At 49.0% G+C, this 16874-nt stretch overlaps 1 protein-coding gene across 3 annotated transcripts in view; it reads left to right on the plus strand.

Moving 5' to 3' along the window:
- Window positions 1-4649, plus strand: part of TAOK2 (TAO kinase 2) — a 42040-nt gene extending 37391 nt beyond the window's left edge. For all 3 annotated transcript variants that reach the window (XM_015419571.1, XM_015419570.1, XM_015419568.1), the window contains one exon: window positions 223-4649. In XM_015419571.1, the coding sequence (XP_015275057.1) occupies window positions 223-732 (510 nt within the window). In that variant the 3' untranslated portion in view covers window positions 733-4649. The remainder of the gene's footprint in view (window positions 1-222) is intronic.
- The last annotated feature ends 12225 nt before the right edge of the window (window positions 4650-16874 follow it).

Genomic DNA, 16874 nt, shown 5'->3' on the forward strand with positions numbered 1-16874 from the left:
TACCTTTGGTCACTCTTTCATTTGCCTGGTCCAAATGTAGATTGTGCTTCTACAAGTCAACATTTATCTGCAGTTGCTCTTTTCGTGAGTTTTTGATATGCAGGTTAGGGGGTGCTGGATTTAGACCCTTCTTTCTTGGGGAACTCACGTGTCCTTGTTCCACTCCTAAGATGTAATTTTTTTTTAACCTTTTGTTTTGTTGTCCCTTCTGTCCTTCTCCAGATCGAGGAAGAGATGTTAGCCCTGCAGAATGAGCGCTCCGATCGGATCCGGAGCCTCTTGGAGCGCCAGGCCCGGGAGATCGAGGCTTTCGACTCTGAGAGCATGCGCTTGGGATTCAGCAATATGGCACTCACCGGCATCCCCGCCGAAGCCTTCAACCAAGGCTATACTGCCCCCCCTCAGCCCTGGCCCTCCCGCCCCGTTCCCCGCAGTGGCTCCCACTGGAGCCATGGCGTCCAGAACACGGCCGGTGCCCCCCACGCGTGGAGGCAGCCCCCTATGTTAGCCCCACCCCCTTCGGCTTGGCTTCACCCTCCTTCTTCCTCTCCCTCCTCCTCATCTTCCTCATCGTCATCCGCCCCAGGGGGCCGCTCCAACGTGGTCATGCTGAGGAACAGCCCTCAGCCATTGCGACGCACAGCTTCTGGCGGCCAGTCGGACCAGGGCATCAGCCGCTCGGCCAGCGTCACCTCACACATCCTCAATGGGTCGCACTTCTCTTACTCGTGAAGCGATTGGGAAGAGAACAGGGAAACTTTGCTGGAGGGCGATGGGGGGGAATTGGCTGTTGGGAAAGGGGGAAGGAAAGCGGGGCTCCTCAAGCAACGGATGGGGTGACACTGTGAAACCGGAACCACGGTCCCGGCCCCTCAGTCGTCATCTGTGGCCTTTGTCTTGCCACAGCTTTGCAAGCGCAGAGCCACAGAAGATTGGACTGTGAGACTGTGGAAGGTTGAATTCTTGCCCTCTGGCCTGTGGCTGGTGCCTCCCCCAGGTCACGGTGTTCCCGTCCCCCTCCCTCACCGCCACGTGGAAGGAGACACCAAAGCTGTGGACGTGCCATTGGCGATCGGTTTTTGCATACCTGATCGTTGGCCGTTGCTTCCCCCAGCGTTGCAACAATCTATAGACGGAGAGAGATGGCGAACGATTACTCCCCCCCCCCAAACTGTGGAGATTAAATTATCTTCTTTTTGTTTTCCATTTGTGGCTGAATAATCCCAAATCCCACTCTTGGGAAGAGAAGAATACATTGCAACAAATCCAGAGTTCTCAGTTGTGCACCTATAGCTTGCTACGGGAGGTGAAAGGAGCTGCAACCATCAAAGAGAGCCTTTTCTTTTTCTCCTACAACATGGTTACTTTAACCCAGTTTAGGTAGAGAGAAATGATGGGCATAGATCTTGCTTTTGGGAGGGGGGGGAGAGAAGCCCTGGATTGCCAGTGATGGTGGCCAATCTGTGCATGCATAGAATTATCAGATTGACAGAGGAAGACTTTGTGCATCCCTTCCAGGATGTGGACAGTGGGGTCTCTGTCCTGCCCAAATACACGGGCAGAGACCACAGCATTCAGTCTGTTTCCAGAACATTCTCTACTCCAGGAGCCTTCCTTGCCTCATCACAAATCCGTGGATAGAGAGGGAGGTATAAATTGCTGCAGGCTGCTGTGGCTTCTACCTGCATTGCCATGTTTCTGAGAGATGTGGTGAACTCTAGCTCTTGAGACTGTCTTGACCACTCCCGGCCCATCTGATTAAAAAAAAAAGGTTCCTGAACCAGTCCTCACATTCCTCTCATGAACCAGAATGTAGATTTTTAACAATGCCCTTTTCTCCTGTATTTCTTTTTTTTACATGTAGATTTAAGCCGCTGCCAGCCCAGGGATCTTCTTATGTTAATAACAGCCCCCTACTCCTTTGTATTACATCGCCTCCTCCACTGGAAAGACATCCAGTTCCTTTTGTAAACCTTTGAATCACAGCTGGCCCCAAGCTAAGAGTTAGGTTTTGGTTTCCTAGCTGCGACCCACACCTCTGGTAGGCCAGGCGATGGGATTGTCATCTTTTCCCGCTTGTGCTTGGTTCCTCCTCAAAGATTCCTCTGTCTTGGACCCTTTTTTCTTTCCCACCCACCCAAAATGGTTTGCTGTCACTTCCATAGCCCCAGTGTTCTTTTTTGCTCTGTGCAAGTTAGTTGCATTGCTCTCAGTTTAGTCTCCCCAAGTCTGCAGAAAGGCTTTAACTGTGTATGCAGGATACGGGTGTCCAGAGGAATTAAGAATGTCTCTTGATTCACAATTCACATCCATTAACACCATCTCCATCTCATCTCCTTTCTCCCTGCATGCTTGTCCCCCGGCTTTTCCCTCTCCCTTCATGCTGTTTCTTGCTGTAATGCCCAGTATGAACAAACCCCCAGATTGCCAAGGGTTTGGGATCAGGGTCAATTTTTCACACTAAACCTATGATTTCAGTGGGCAGTTGCCTTCCCTTCTGCCCCTTACTAGTCCTCAAGTCAATATTTCTGACCTCAAAAGTCTAATGGCTTCTCTGACTGAAAAACAAAAGTCTCCCCTCCGTACCCCCCTCCCTCACACAAGCAACACCTTATTTGTGTTAGGACCAAACGTCCCACCAGCAAGTAGAAAACAGTTTGTGAGCTGATGTGATCTCTGTTGAGGCATTTCAAAATCAGTGTCTCAACTATGGATGCTGAGGGAGAAGCTTAAAACACCTTTCTCATGCTCAAAATTTCATTCTGATTTAACTTGTGGGCACTGGGGCGCTGTATATCAAAACTTGGCACAGTGTTTCTGACAGAAGGGATGAAGAGGAGGTAAAATGAAGGTTTTGTGAGTGTATTGTGTACCTTGGTGGACACGAGCATTTTCTCCATCATAACTAGAAATAAGTCTGTCATGAGGGTAGGGAAATCAGTAATTGAAACTAGTTTTGAAACTTCCCTATGGCAAATGGGACTGAATACTCTGAAAGCACTTGGTTGGGTCCAACAGCTCCCTTCTGCAAAGTCAGGATCTTCTCATTTAGCAATTTACTTTAAAACTTTGGTTTGTGCTGTGGAAACCCAGATATGTATTCACTCAGAGTGGGTGTCCAGATTTACAAATCTAGAAAGGAAATTTTGATCTCTTGCTATGGGGAGCAAGTCTTGATTTATTTTCCTCTCCCATTGTGACAGAAAAAAGCAGCCCTGGGGTTTTAATACCACCGGGTGGGGAAGAAAACTCGAGGGGTAAGAGTATCCCTGGACTGTATCATTCAGTTCATAGGTAGATGGTTACACAGATTGAGGTATCAGGTAGAGAATTTCTAGTCTAGTGTCCCAGAAATACTAATTTATTTTTCCTCAGATAATAGTTTTTTTCTTAAGAAAATGCCATGCATTTCCCTGCCTCTTTCCAAGAATTGGACATCTTCCTCAGGCAAAGACGGAAAGGACAATTTCTTTAAAATGGCAGGTGTGTCAAAGAAGTCCTACAAACCAGTTCTTCATGGGAAAGGGAGGGCAATGATGTCGTCTTTATGAAAAGAGGGAGAGAAATGTGAAACCAAAATGTCTCCTCACAGACTCTTCCTAGTGAGCTTGGAAAATTTACTTCACATGGTCTCGGGAATCCATGTTTGGCTCGTGGGAAAGGAAGATCCCCAGTGAGAGCCGAGTCAAGGGGGCCGGCAAGGAAACTGGTGTGGGGGATTTCATCAAATACTAACATTTCTTCCAGTGATGGAAGATTCTAGAGACTTCCCTTTGAGGAAGAGAAATACATGATCCTCTTGAGACTTCCTTGATTTATTTTTTTTTCCATTTTGGGAACTGGAAACCTTGAAACAGTCATTTTACACGGTAGCGTAGCTAAGGCATATTGCTGTGTCCTCAGACCCCCACCACCCTCACCACCACATCAGTCCCTTTTCTCACTGAATTATCCTCCCTGTGCCATTCGGCATCCCGTGTCCCACCCCACCCCAAGGGCGGTGATCTGTCCTCAACCACAAAAAGTCGTTCTCGAACCTTCTTCTAACGAAGAGAGACTTCTCCCCAAACCCTCACCCCATTTTCTCAAGTTGCTTTTTCTAAATTTCATAAGGCCACTGTTTTAAACAAGCTGGGGGGGTGAGGGAGGGGGGGAGGAGAAATGGGAACTTTTACTTCAAGATGTTCAGTTAGTGATATCTGCCTGCCTGGGTTTGGGAAATGGGGTTACGGGGAGGGATAGGGCTGGAGGGGCTTGATGTATTATAATAATCCTTTTTGGTTTAAAAAGAAATTCTGTTTTTTGGTGCCATAACTTTCCCCCATGTACAGTTTACCTCTTCTGGTCTTTTTTTTTTGTTTTTTTGGCCTCCCCACCCCTCTCCTGTTTCCCTCTGTGTGGGTGATTAAAAACTAATGTGAGTGTGTGTATGTATGTGTGTATGTCTTTTTTATATATGAAGAAAAAATGTTGGGGGGGGGGAACTTAGACATATGTGTCCTATGGAATGTATTAGAAAATAAAACACTTTTTTTAAAAAAAAATGGGGGGTTGGGGGAGATTCAGACATACTTGGAAGAGAAAAAAATGGGGTAGGGAAGATGGAATTGCTTGCTCTCTAGAAGGTTACCAGTGGGAGAGATTTCGGGGTGGGGTGAGAAATCTTTTAATAAAAATGTTGACTATTAAAAAGTTGTATTCTCTCTGTTTGGGCTTGGAGAGGGGGTGGCTGGAAGCAGCAAGAGTTATCTCGGGATGCGATCTTCGAGTGGATAGGGCAGGTAATGGCCCCTCGTGAAATCACCTTTCTTTGGCATCTCTGCACAGTCCCGTATTCCTACCTAAGATTTTATTTTATTATATATGTTAACCTCTTTTCTACCTTCTGAGACCCAAGGCAGCTTACAATATAAACAGAACAAATATAACAGAAATAACTAAAATAATTAAAGCTCTGAATTAAAACCACAATTTACAATAAATAGGGGGGGGAACCACCACCCTAAGTAAAATCATCTTCAACTGCCTCTTAAAAGATCCAATGTGAGGGGGCATGCACATCTCCCAGGGGGAGGTTATTCCACTATTGTAGGACTGCAAACGAAACCACTTCTATCCTGTTCATCCATACAGGTCAGGAAGATGTACAAAGTCCTCCCATTTTCCAATTTTGTTGATCTTCACAACACTTCTGTGAGGTGGGTTAAACTGACAGGTCTAAATGGGAGCCAGTGAATTTAATGATGGAGCAGAGATTTTAATCAAGAGTCTCCCCCCTCCCCCCAAAAAAAAGATCACATAAGATTATTTGCAAAGAAGTAGCTCTGGAACACTGTATGGTAAGTTGGGCTTTTGCTCCAAAGAGTAATTAAATCATGGAATACACTGTCAGTGGATATAGTAAGGGCTATTTGCATAGACAGCTTGAAAAGACAGATGCAGGCAGAGGAGAGGTCCAGTGGTTTCTAGCCATGATTACTAAAAGGAATCTCTATTTCCTGAGGCAACAACAATCGCTGTTCCCAGTTCATTGTGTACTGGGTGAAGCAGGATGACTAGATGGATTTCTGTTCTGTTCCTGCAGGGTTCTTTTTAGGTTCATTGGCCTACTTGGTAAATCAACATTTAGTTTTAGATTCTGGTGTCCATGACTAATCCTCTGAATCTCAGAGCCAGGAGGCAACAACAAGGGAAGGCCTCGGCCTCTGTGACCTGTTACTGGCCATCCAGACGAACTGGTTGTCTACTATGTGAGACAGGATGCCGGACTAGATGGACTATTGGTCGGATCCAGCAGGGCTCTTAAGATGTTGGCCAAATAAAAGAGTCAGCAGCTGCATCCTGAGTCATTCTATGGCCAACGCTTCACCATTAACTCGACAACACAACCAGAGTGCTGCGTGGTATATGCCCAACACTGTAAGCCCAGTGAGAATTTCTTTTCTACTCTGAAGGCAGGGTTTCAAGGGTACTGGAGAATGATCTCATTCTGTGTTAAGTGATCACATCTGTGGAGTCAGGAGGGCAGGGGTGGTGGTAATTGATCAACATTTGCATGTCAAGCTTTGGATTCCAGTCTTTTAAGGTGGTTCACAAAACATCGATCAAGAAAGTATGCATTGAAAACACAGAACCTCATCACCGTGAGAAGGGAGAGGACAGAGCGGAACAGAAATATGATTGCAATAAAGCAGCTGGGGGAGAGAGACTCTTCAAAAAGCACCTATTTTAGACCTATAGCAGGGAGCATCAAAATCTCTGTGCCACTGTGGAGTAAGCCCTGTCCCAAGTAGTAACCCGCCCATAACACAAACCTCGAGCAGGGCCTCAGAAGAGATTCTTGGTATACAGGAAAGGGCATACAGAAGCAAATGGTTCTTAAGGTATCCAGGGCTTAAGCTGTTTTAAAGGTCAAAACTAATTGGACACCAAAGGATGAGCTTTTGGACTGGTGTTCTGTGCTCTGAGTAGCCTGCTGCGGTTCGTATCCTAGCAACTGCATTCTAAATCCTGTGTATTCTCCGGAAACTCCTTTGTTGATATTCTCATCCCTATATATGTTTTATCAGTGTGTTTGATTTTCTTAGACTGGGGCTCCTGGATTCTCAGGGCAAGAGGGAAAGATTCTTGGCCCCAGAAGTATCTTGGATCCGATTTCTCAATATGTGTTCATCTTCCGTTACCTGATAAATTACAGTGGAGTGCTGGACAGAAGTTAAAACAGCTAAGCTTTCATTCACATCTTTTCCTCTTCTTTGCAAAGTACCACGTCCCCACACGCAAGCATCAGGTTCTGCAGATCTGCCCTCTTCTGCAGCTCTCAAACATTCAGCCCTCTTACAAGAAATTCCATCTCCTAGCAACTGGGCTCCTGGAAGCATTCCCATGGCAACTGCATCCTCCGGCAGTTGACTACCAAGAGAAGGAGCATCTTGGTTGCATCCCACCCCTACAGTAGGGGGGGGTGACGGTTTGTATCTAAGGGAGGCAGAGGGGCCTGTCGGCATCTAGGCTGGGGGGTGGGAGAGGTCAGGTCTTCTTATGCTAGGCATATCCTCCAGTAAGCCACCTTGCAAGCCTCTTCTCTTATGATCACGTGTGTTATTTCCAGAGCACATTCCGTTTGGGCTTCCCTTTTGAAACGGGATTTTGAGAAATTAGCTGAGAACCTAATGGTTTTATACCTTGCTTAAACTGGAGCCATGGTTCTATATTTTTGGTGGGTCTGAGAACTGAAAGGAACGGGCCTCCTTATTTTTAAGGCTCAATATTTTGGGGCAGGGACCTGGTTTCACATGCTCTGTAGAGCATGCTGTGTATTGATGGCATTGTACCACACAGCAGCACTGCTCTCGCATGCATGCAGTCTACGTGTGGGGCCTCTCAAGAAGGTGCCATCCCCCTCCCAACACTAGTTACCAACCTCCAGGTGGGGCCTGGAAACCTCCCAGAATTAAAACTGATCTGCAGACTACAAAGATCGCTGGAGGGAAATGGCAGCTTCAGAGGGTGGGATCTATGGGTACACCATATAATGTCTAGGAGAAACGGGAGTCCCAGACTGACGTCACATCCCTGCTCTAAGCTCCCTCCAACTCCACCCTCCCCCAGGATCGATCCCCAAATCTCCAGGAATCTCCTGATCTGGAGCTGGCAACAGCAACACTACCTGACACCTTCAGATGATGCTAATAGATGTGTGTATGATGCTCTTCCCCTTTGGGCTACAGAAATTTTCATGCTGGTGCTACTCCCTAGAACTGACCGTACAGTCCTGGACCCATGATTTGCAGGCCTCGGTGACCTGACTGCCAGAAAGTTGTGAGAAGACTGTTTCCGAGGGCCCCCGAGCATGTGCTGAGTGCTCCTTCTCATTTTGAGCTTCTAGATTTTGTGGCAACAAAGTGTGCCCTCCTCCAAGGCCCTTTAAAAAGTACATTAAATACTCTAGCATGGATACAGAGAAGCCAAGTGCACTTTAATGCATCGGATGAAGCGAGCTGTGACTCATGGACGCTGAGTGCCGGAATATAGTTAGTTAGTCTTTAAGGTGCGAGTGGACTCATATTTTACAGAGAAGCAGGCTGTAAAATGGGACAGTAATGTATCTCTTGCTATCTTACCACTCAGCTTTAGAGTTCCACAAAGGAATTGGGGGGGGGCATCTTCTGTGCGGGAAATGGGAAAAGATTAATGTTGTCCCCAGATCATAGTCAATTGCAAAAGCTAGTCATAAAAAAATAGGAAAACACACACACTTTCAACCCTTTAGGCTAGCGACCTACTTCAGCAGTAGGCTTTGGCAAATCTGCTCATTGCCTAACATTCTTATCCTACTTCTGTTTAGTTGCTTTACATCTGGATGTTCAGGAGGAGGCCTGGAAACAGTTATGGCTGGTCGTTTTTGACCTATGTCAATAAAGTGCTGACCTATTTATCCTCCAGTGCTAACTACAAGAATAGTGTCAGAGATCAAGTGTGTGAGTTTGGCAACGTCAGTGATGAAGGAAAAGCACTTTGTGCATGCTCAGAAGCACTCTCCAGTCCAGCCAACTTGAAGGAGTGCAGAAAAACAGCTACAGCCCTTGTGTGGGTGATCCGAGCTTCACAGTTCAAGTGCTGTTTCCGAAATAGACTCTGCAATTGGATGGAAGGGAGTTCTTGCTCTGGGTCAGGGTCTACCTCCCCACTTCCTCCCCCATTTTGTCTTCATGCAGTTTTCCGTTCTGGGTCCAGAATCCATGTTTTCTTTCTCTCTCTTTCTTAGTTCCAAAATGGAGGACAGCTCTGAATCGCCAGACAACCCTTCTCATCCGGATAAGCCTGCCCCAGCATGCTTTGCGCCCAGGATATCCGAAGGCACGGCACAGTTCCTGGTGAACACCGTTGCGGGCACGGCCAAAATGGTCCAGGCAGCTGTTGAAGCACATAAGTCTGCACAGGTGCAGCTTCCCACAGGCCCCGGCCCTGAACCGGGCAATGAACAGAGCGAATGAAGGGAAATATTCTGTGTCTCAAAAACACTGAGGTGGCTTTATGACACGAAGGGCTATAATGGAAATAATGCTTTCCCCGCCCCTTAAGGCTAGTCCTCAGTGAGGTGGCCCTGTGTCTAGGGATGCCAGCCTCCAGGTGGGGCCTGGAGATCCCTTGGAATGACAGCTCATCTCCAGACTACAGAGGTCAGTTCCCCCTGGAGAAAGTGGATGCTTTGGAGGGCGGGCTCCTTGGCATTGTGCCCCACTGAGGTCCCTGTCCTCCCCAGGCTCCACCCCCCAAATCTCCAGGAGCTTTCCAGCCTGGAGCTGGCAACCCATCTCCTGCCAGTGGCCAGGGAGGAATTGGCAACCCTAGCTGTGCCTGGGCTGCACCACTTCAGTCTGCCCCATACAAAGTAATCCCCACCAGAAAGACCGCTGACAGTGCGATCCTGAGCGGAATTGCACCCGTCTAAGTCCCCCTTAGTCAGTACACTTTGAAGGACGTAACTCTGCTTAGGACTGCCCTGCCTGATGTCAGGGAAGGAGGCCAGCCAGAACTCCTTCTCTCTGGCATGATAATGAGAGGGGCGCTTTGAACCTTCCGAGTGGGAAGAGAGTCTGCAAATGGACCTTGTGGGAAATAGCTCACCCCCTTGGCTCACGTTCCTCCCTCGAAGATTCATCTCCTTCCCCTGGAGACCCTGAAAAAACAGCTGAAATCCAGAAGCGTCTTGTCAAAACGTGGCAATTAGGCCCTGGAAAATGTACATTCAACTGAGGCATTACTAAGGGACATGATGCATCTAAGGTAGCCTAGATATGCAAGGTTTTGGCTGCTGGGTGAGTCCATGGCATAGAGCAGGGGGCATTTCCTGCAGGAGCGCACAGGAGCGGAGCTCTGGCAGTAAAGAGCCCAGGGGGTGGGCACATGCAACAAACCCCACCCCTTGCTCCCAGCAGTCCTCAGTCAGAGCAAGAAGCAGCCAGGTAAATTGCAGACCCCCATCCAAAACAGTCTAGTGGCACCTTTAAGACCAAGTTTTATTCAGGTACAAGCTCTCCCTCCTCTGCCAGGAGAGATCTGTTGGTCCCCCCCCCCCAATAGCTAGCAATCCAAAACAGTCCAGTGGAGCCTGAGCGGTGGGTGTTGCCTTCTGACACACTTCCGGTGATGTCAGGGGGTGTGGCATATGCAAATAAGTTATGCTAATGAGTGATGCTAATGAGCTCCTGCACCTCTTTTTCTACTAAATGACCCCTGACATAGGGTATCCACAGGGCAGCAACAGGACTGACTATAAGCCGTGGTCTGTCCCCAGAGGACAAAAGCGACAACTTATGTAAAAGGTAAAGGTAAAGTTTTCCCTTGCTTGAAAGCCAGTCGAATCCGATTCTAGGGATGCAGTGCTCATCTCCGTTTCCAAGCCGAAGAGCCAGCGCTGTCCAATGACGTTTCCGTGGTCATGTGGCCGGCGTGACTAGATACCGAGGCGTACGGAAATCTGTTACCTTCCCAGATTGCAGTTTCTTGCAATTGCAGTACTTGCAATTTCTTGCTTTCGAACTGCTAGGTTGGCGGGAGCTGGGACCAGAGACGGGAGCTCACTCCGTCATGCGGCACTCGGGTCTCGAACTGCCGAGCTACCGACCTTCCGGTCTGCAGTTCAGCATCTTAACCACTTGAGCCACCGCAGCCCTGACAATTTATGATAGCAGCTCATATATGGGACTCCAAGCTACGGGTGGGTTGTGTGACATATTCTCTGCCTTCTTTTTCAGCTGGCTTGTTTCCAAGCAGAGCAATCACTGGGCCAGGCCCAGCTGAGCTACATCGCGGCACGAGGGTTGTGTGAGAGGCTTGCGGGGCTTTTGAGTCTCCCTGACTATCAGGGACTCTTTCAACACCTGTCGCATCCCCCCATGCCCTATTCCGAATTCTGCACCATCATCCGTCGTACAGAAAGTGGTAAGCAACTAAAGCCTCTCTGCCTTCTCTGGAGATGTATCTCATTCTCCTGCCTGAGTTGAACACAGGAAGCTGCCTTCAGCTGAATCAGACCACCAGTCCACCAAGGCTGGTATGGTCTGCCCTGACTGGCGGTGGCTCTCCAGGGTCTCAGGCAGAGGTCTTTCACACCACCCGCTGCCCGATCCTTCTAACGGGAGGTGCCAGGGATTGAACTTGAAACAAGTAGATGCTCTACCACCTGAGCCACAGCCCTTCCCTAAAGGAGTGGCCCAGAGTGGGCTCAACGCCACAACGTTGGTGTTACCGTGTTTCCCCGAAAGTAAGACATCCCCCGAAAATAAGACCTACTTACAGTTTTGCCTCTCGCTGAAATATAAGACATCCCCCGAAAATAAGACCTACTTACAGTTTTGCCTCTCGCTGAAATATAAGACATCCCCCGAAAATAAGACCTCCCCGATAATAAGGCCTCCCTGATAATAAGGCCCCCCGAAGCTACCGTAACTCTGGACTCTGGGCCGTAGCGGCGGGCGTCGCCGCACAGCTCACTGTTGGCCGCCGCGCAGCCGGAGCAAACAGGAAGTGCGAGGTCTCTTTTAATCAGACAGCCCACGCCGCCGCCAGGACAAGCTGCCGCCTGCCGCTCGCTCTGCCCTGACGGAGTGCACCGTATTCTTCTTCATGGAAAAATAAGATATCCCCCGAAAATAAGACCTAGCGCATCTTTGGGAGCAAAAATTAATATAGGAAACTGTCTTATTTTCAGGGAAACAGGGTATCAGCACTACGCTCTCACTGGCTAAGCTAACCAGCTGGTTTATGTCCCCTTGGCCACTGTCCACTTAGTCCTGCCCATTCCTGCCCACTTCTCTTCGTAGTCCTGCCTGCTGGACTCTTAAGCCAACCCGCGGCCTCTCACTGTGTCTCCCCCGTGCACATTTCTGTCGCCTCACAGCCCTTCTGCTTCCCATCCCGGAGTGGAAGCCAGGATCCCCAGCTCGAAGGGATCTCAGCCCCAGCTCTGAATGCAGCTGCCCGTAAGTTATCCGGAGGAGAAGCAAGATAAGAGAGGGAAGGAGCTTGTTGGGCTCATTGTTAGCTCCATGCCTTCCTCTCTAATATCATCCTTTCCCCCCAGGCCGGACACTTCAGAAGACAGTTATCTAGGGGGAATTAATGAACTGCGATTATTTCGATCTCCTGGCGTCAGTGAAACGGTGAGTGGGATGTACCTGCAACTGAGAAGCAGACGCCAACACGGGGATATAACAAGGCCCTCAAAACTTCCCATTAGTCATGATTCAGACATGCAGGGTCTGATTGCCGGTAGCTAGCACCGAGAGAAACGCACTCTGTGCATGATCAGAGACCCTGTTATTCCACAGCACAGAAACTGGTGGAGGGCCACGCACATGCTCAGAGGCACTCCAGCACCCCCACATTTCAACTGATGTCTGGTTCAAAGGCAGCTCCTGGGGTAACTGCACTTGGACCAGCAGCCAAAACTTGAATTACCAAGTTGCCTTGTTGCCAGTGTTCCCTCTAAGCTGAGTTAGTGTGAGCTAATTCGCAGTTTTTTACCCTCCGGCTCACACATTTTTGTCTTAGCTCAGGAAGGATGGCTCCAGTCCGGAGCAAACTAATTGATGCCGTAGCCAAATCACCTGCCTGCTCCCAACTTTAATGCCGGTTGCTCACAAAGTAGAATTGTTGCTCACAGGACTCCACAGCTTAGAGGGAGCATTGCGTCGCCCTTGACTCCCACCTGCAAGAAAGAAACAGTTTGAGCCGCCTCATAACTGGGGCAAAACCATGGATACCACCACCCTTTCTTTGTTTTGTGTCTCTAGACCCTTTCTCGAGGGCTGCCAGCCTCCCGGTGGAGACTGGAGATCTCCCAGAATTACAGTTGACCTCCAGACTACAAAAATCAGTCTTCCTAGAGAAAATGGCTGCTCTGGCAGGTGGACTTTATGGTACTATGCACCACTGAGATTCCTCCACTCCCCAAACTCCACCCTTCCTAGGCTCCACCCCCAAATCTCCAGGAACTTCCTAACCTGGAGCTGGCAACTGTCCCTTCATCGCATGTTAGAAGATGCACAGCTGGCTTTAAGGCAGAGGTGTCAAACTCATTTGTTACGAGGGCTGAATCTGACATAAATGACACTTTGTCGGGCCAGGCCATGTGTGCCATAAAATATAACGCTAGGTACCAGAGATATAAGGAGCTGCGGTGGCTCAAGTGGTTAAGACGCTGAACTGCAGGCTGTGGAAGGTCAGTAGTTCAGCAGTTCGAGACCCGAGTGCGCCGCATGACGGAGTGAGTTCCCGTCTCTAGTTCCAGCTCCTGCCAACCTAGCAGTTTGAAAGCAAGAAATTGCAAGTAGATAAATAGGTACCACTTCGGTGGGAAGGTAACAGCGTTCCGTGCGCCTTGGTGTTTAGTCATGCCGGCCACATGACCACGGAAACGTCTTCGGACAGCGCTGGCTCTTCGGCTTTGAAACGGAGATGAGCACCGCAACCCTAGAGCCGGACTCGACTGGCTTTCGAGCAAGGGAACCTTTACCATATACTTTATAAAGGACACAGGCAAACCCAATTAACAATATTATTTCTTACTCAAAATACAAACAAAAGCAATTGATTCCTGGCAGTGAAAGCAGTTGATTTACTGGGGAACTCACAAAAGCCCCAATAAATGTATTTAATCATATGCAAGACTAGTTTCCCCCCAAGAGGTAACGTAAAAGGTGGAGTACCATGCATTTCCATACATACCAGTTGCTTGCAGGCCAGGTAAGAGCCCTGGATGGGCTGGTTTGACATCCCTGCTCTAAGGTCCCAACTGGAAGAAAGGAAAGGTCCTTGCCATGTCTCCCGTACCAGTAAAGATGGTGTTGTATAGGGATGAGGGGTTCTCAGCAGGGAATAACACTGTAGAGTCTACTCTCCAAAGCAGCCGTCTTCCACAGGAGAAATGATCTCCGTCACCTGGACATAAGCGGTAATTCTGGGGTCCCACTTGGAGGTCAGCCAACCCTATAAGGCGGCCAGGGGCTCCATGGTTCGCAGGGAACTTCCTACTGAGGCATGCTGGACCCCCAGGACACTCCTGCTGGGTGACCTTGGGCCTGTCACAGGACTCTCAGCAGTCTCTCAGCCCCACCTGCCTCACAAGGTGCCCGTTGTGGGGTGAGGAAGGGAAGGCCACTGTAAGCCTCTTTGAGCCTCCTCAAGGCACTCAACCCATCCTTCTCTTTTTTTCCCCATAGCAGGATGAGGATGTGACAGATGAAGAGGAGAGCCGGTCTCTGCAGATTCGAGGGCGAAACCCTTCACGACACAAACAGGTACGTCCCCACCCCACCCCAAATGGGCAGTTAATTTCCCCTTATATTAGATCATGCCGGGGGGAAAGAAGTGTTCATGGTTACTTGGCATGCCATGGAGAGAAACAGACAGGCTAGGGAGGCAGGTGGGACCTCCAGGTGGGACCTGGGGATTAGTGTTTCCTCTAAGCTCACACATCTTTGTCTTAGCTCAGGAAGGAGGGCTCCAGAGCAAACTAATTCATGCCGTAGCCAAATCACTCGCTCACAACTTTAATGCCAGTAGCTCACAAAGTAGAATTTTTGCTCACAAGACTCCACAGCTTAGAGGGAGCATTGCTGGGGACCCCCCCAGAATTACAGCCCATCTCCAGACTACAAAGATCAGTTCTCCCAGGGAAAATGGATGCTCTGGAGGGTGGACTCTGTGGCATTGTATCCTCCTGTCCTCCCCAGGCTCCATCCCCAAATCCCCAGGAGTTCCCCAACCTGGAGCTGGCAACCCCGCCCCCTCCAACCCCCGCCGGTGCACCAGCCTCTTTTATTACTGCATAAACAACAAAGAGTCTTTGTTGCTCCCAAATGGGTAACTCGTGACATAATCTTTTGTGGAGTAGAGCCCAATATCAGATGCTTAATGTCTGGGCAGATAATAGTGGGGTGGATCCTACCCCTGTCCTACCAGTCCTCTGAGCAAAGTTGACTTGTGTGCCAGTTTGGTGTAGTGGCTAAGTGCGCGGACTCTCATCTGGGAGAACCGGGTTTGATTCCCCACTCCTCCACTTGCAGCTGCTGGATGACCTTGGGCAAGCCATAGTTCTGATAAGAGCAGTTCTTGAAAAAGAGCAGTTTCTATCAGAGCTCTCTCAGCCAGTGTTCCCTCTACGCTGAGTTAGTGTGAGCTAGCTCACAGTTTTTTAGCCTCCGGCTCACACATTCTTGTCTTCACTCAGGAAGGATGGCTCCAGAGCAAACTAATTTGCAGTAGCCAAATTGCTCGCTCACAGCTTTAATACCGCTAGCTCACAAAGCAGAATTTTTGCTCACAAGACTCCACAGCTTAGAGGGAACACTGCTCACAGGGTGTCTGTTGTGGGGAGGGGAAGGGAAAGGAGTTTATAAGGCGCTCTGAGACTCCCTTGGGTAGTGAAGGGCGGGGTTTAAATCCAATCTCCTTTTCTTCTTCTTCTTTCTTTATTAAAATTTTTAAACCACACCTTTGTTTTTGGCTCAAGTTTGAAGCCTTCCTCATGTCTAAGTAGCCTTCCTTAGAGAGAAGAGTGCCTGCGTGGTGTAGTGGCTAAGGGCAGCGGACTCTAATCTGGAGAACAGGGTTTGATTCCCCACTTCTTCACATGGAGCCTGCTGGGTGACCTTGGGCCTGTCACAGGACTCTCAGAAGTCTCTCAGCCCCACCTGCCTCACAAGGTGCCCGTTGTGGGGTGAGGAAGGGAAGGCCACTGTAAGCCTCTTTGAGCCTCCTCAAGGCAGAGAAAAGCAGGGTATAAAAAGCAACGCTGCTTCTTCCTCTCCAACTTCAGTGGCTCTTCCACTGGAGAAAGAGCTGCTTACGTGGAAGGATGAGGGATGGGTAGAGCCACTTCACTATGCATTCAGGGTGCCCTGGTTTCATCCAAGCGACTGCCTCCGATTCTTGCAATGTTTTAAAGTTCACTGTTAACTACCCTTTTTGTAAAATAGTAAAAAGCCCAGTAAAAAAAATAGTAAAAAGCCTCTGAATCTACTTTTTTGGGGTGAGTATTGTGTGTCAAATAGAAGGGGAAGTCGTGGAAGTAGTGACAGACTTCACGTTCCTGGGATCCCAGATCACCGCAGACTGTGACAGCAGCCATGAAATTAAAAGACGCCTGCTCCTTGGGAGGAAAGCAATGGCGAACCTAAACAGCATGATAAAAAGTAGAGACATCACCCTGCCAACAAAAGTCCGCATGGTCAAAGCAATGGTATTCCCAGTAGTCATGTATGGCTGCGAGAGTTGGACTATAAGGAAGGCCGAGCGCCAAAGAATAGATTCTTTTGGACAATGGTGCTGGAGAAGACTCTTGAGAGTCCCTTGGACTGCAAGGAGATCAAATCAGTCAATCCTAAAAGAAATCAACCCTGACTGTTCCCTGGAAGGCCAGATAATGAAACTGAAGCTCAAATACTTTGGCCACCCAATGAGAAGGGAGCACTCACTGGAGAAGACCCTGATGCTGGGAAAGATTGAAGGTCAAAGAAGACGGGGACGGCAAAGGATGAGATGGTTGGACAGTGTCATCGACGCAACGAACATGAAATTGAGCCAACTTCAGAGGACAGCGGAAGACAGGAAGGCCTGGCGTGATCTGGTTCATGGGGTCGCGAAGAGTCGGACTCGACTGTGCGACTGAACAACAATTGTGTGTGTGTGCCTGGAAGTCATAGTCAACTTCTGGCGACCCCTAGTGGGATTTGGATGTTGCAGAGAGGTGGCTTACACCTGCCTCTGCGCCCCAGCCCTGGTATTCCTTGGAGGTCACCCTTGCCAGGGTCGGCTCCTCTTAGCTTCTGAGATCTGATGAGATCAGGTTTGCCTGGGCTATCCAG

This window comes from Gekko japonicus, unplaced genomic scaffold (genome assembly GCF_001447785.1).
Source record: "Gekko japonicus isolate JY-2015 unplaced genomic scaffold, Gekko_japonicus_V1.1 scaffold923, whole genome shotgun sequence".
NCBI classification, from domain to species: domain Eukaryota; kingdom Metazoa; phylum Chordata; class Lepidosauria; order Squamata; family Gekkonidae; genus Gekko; species Gekko japonicus.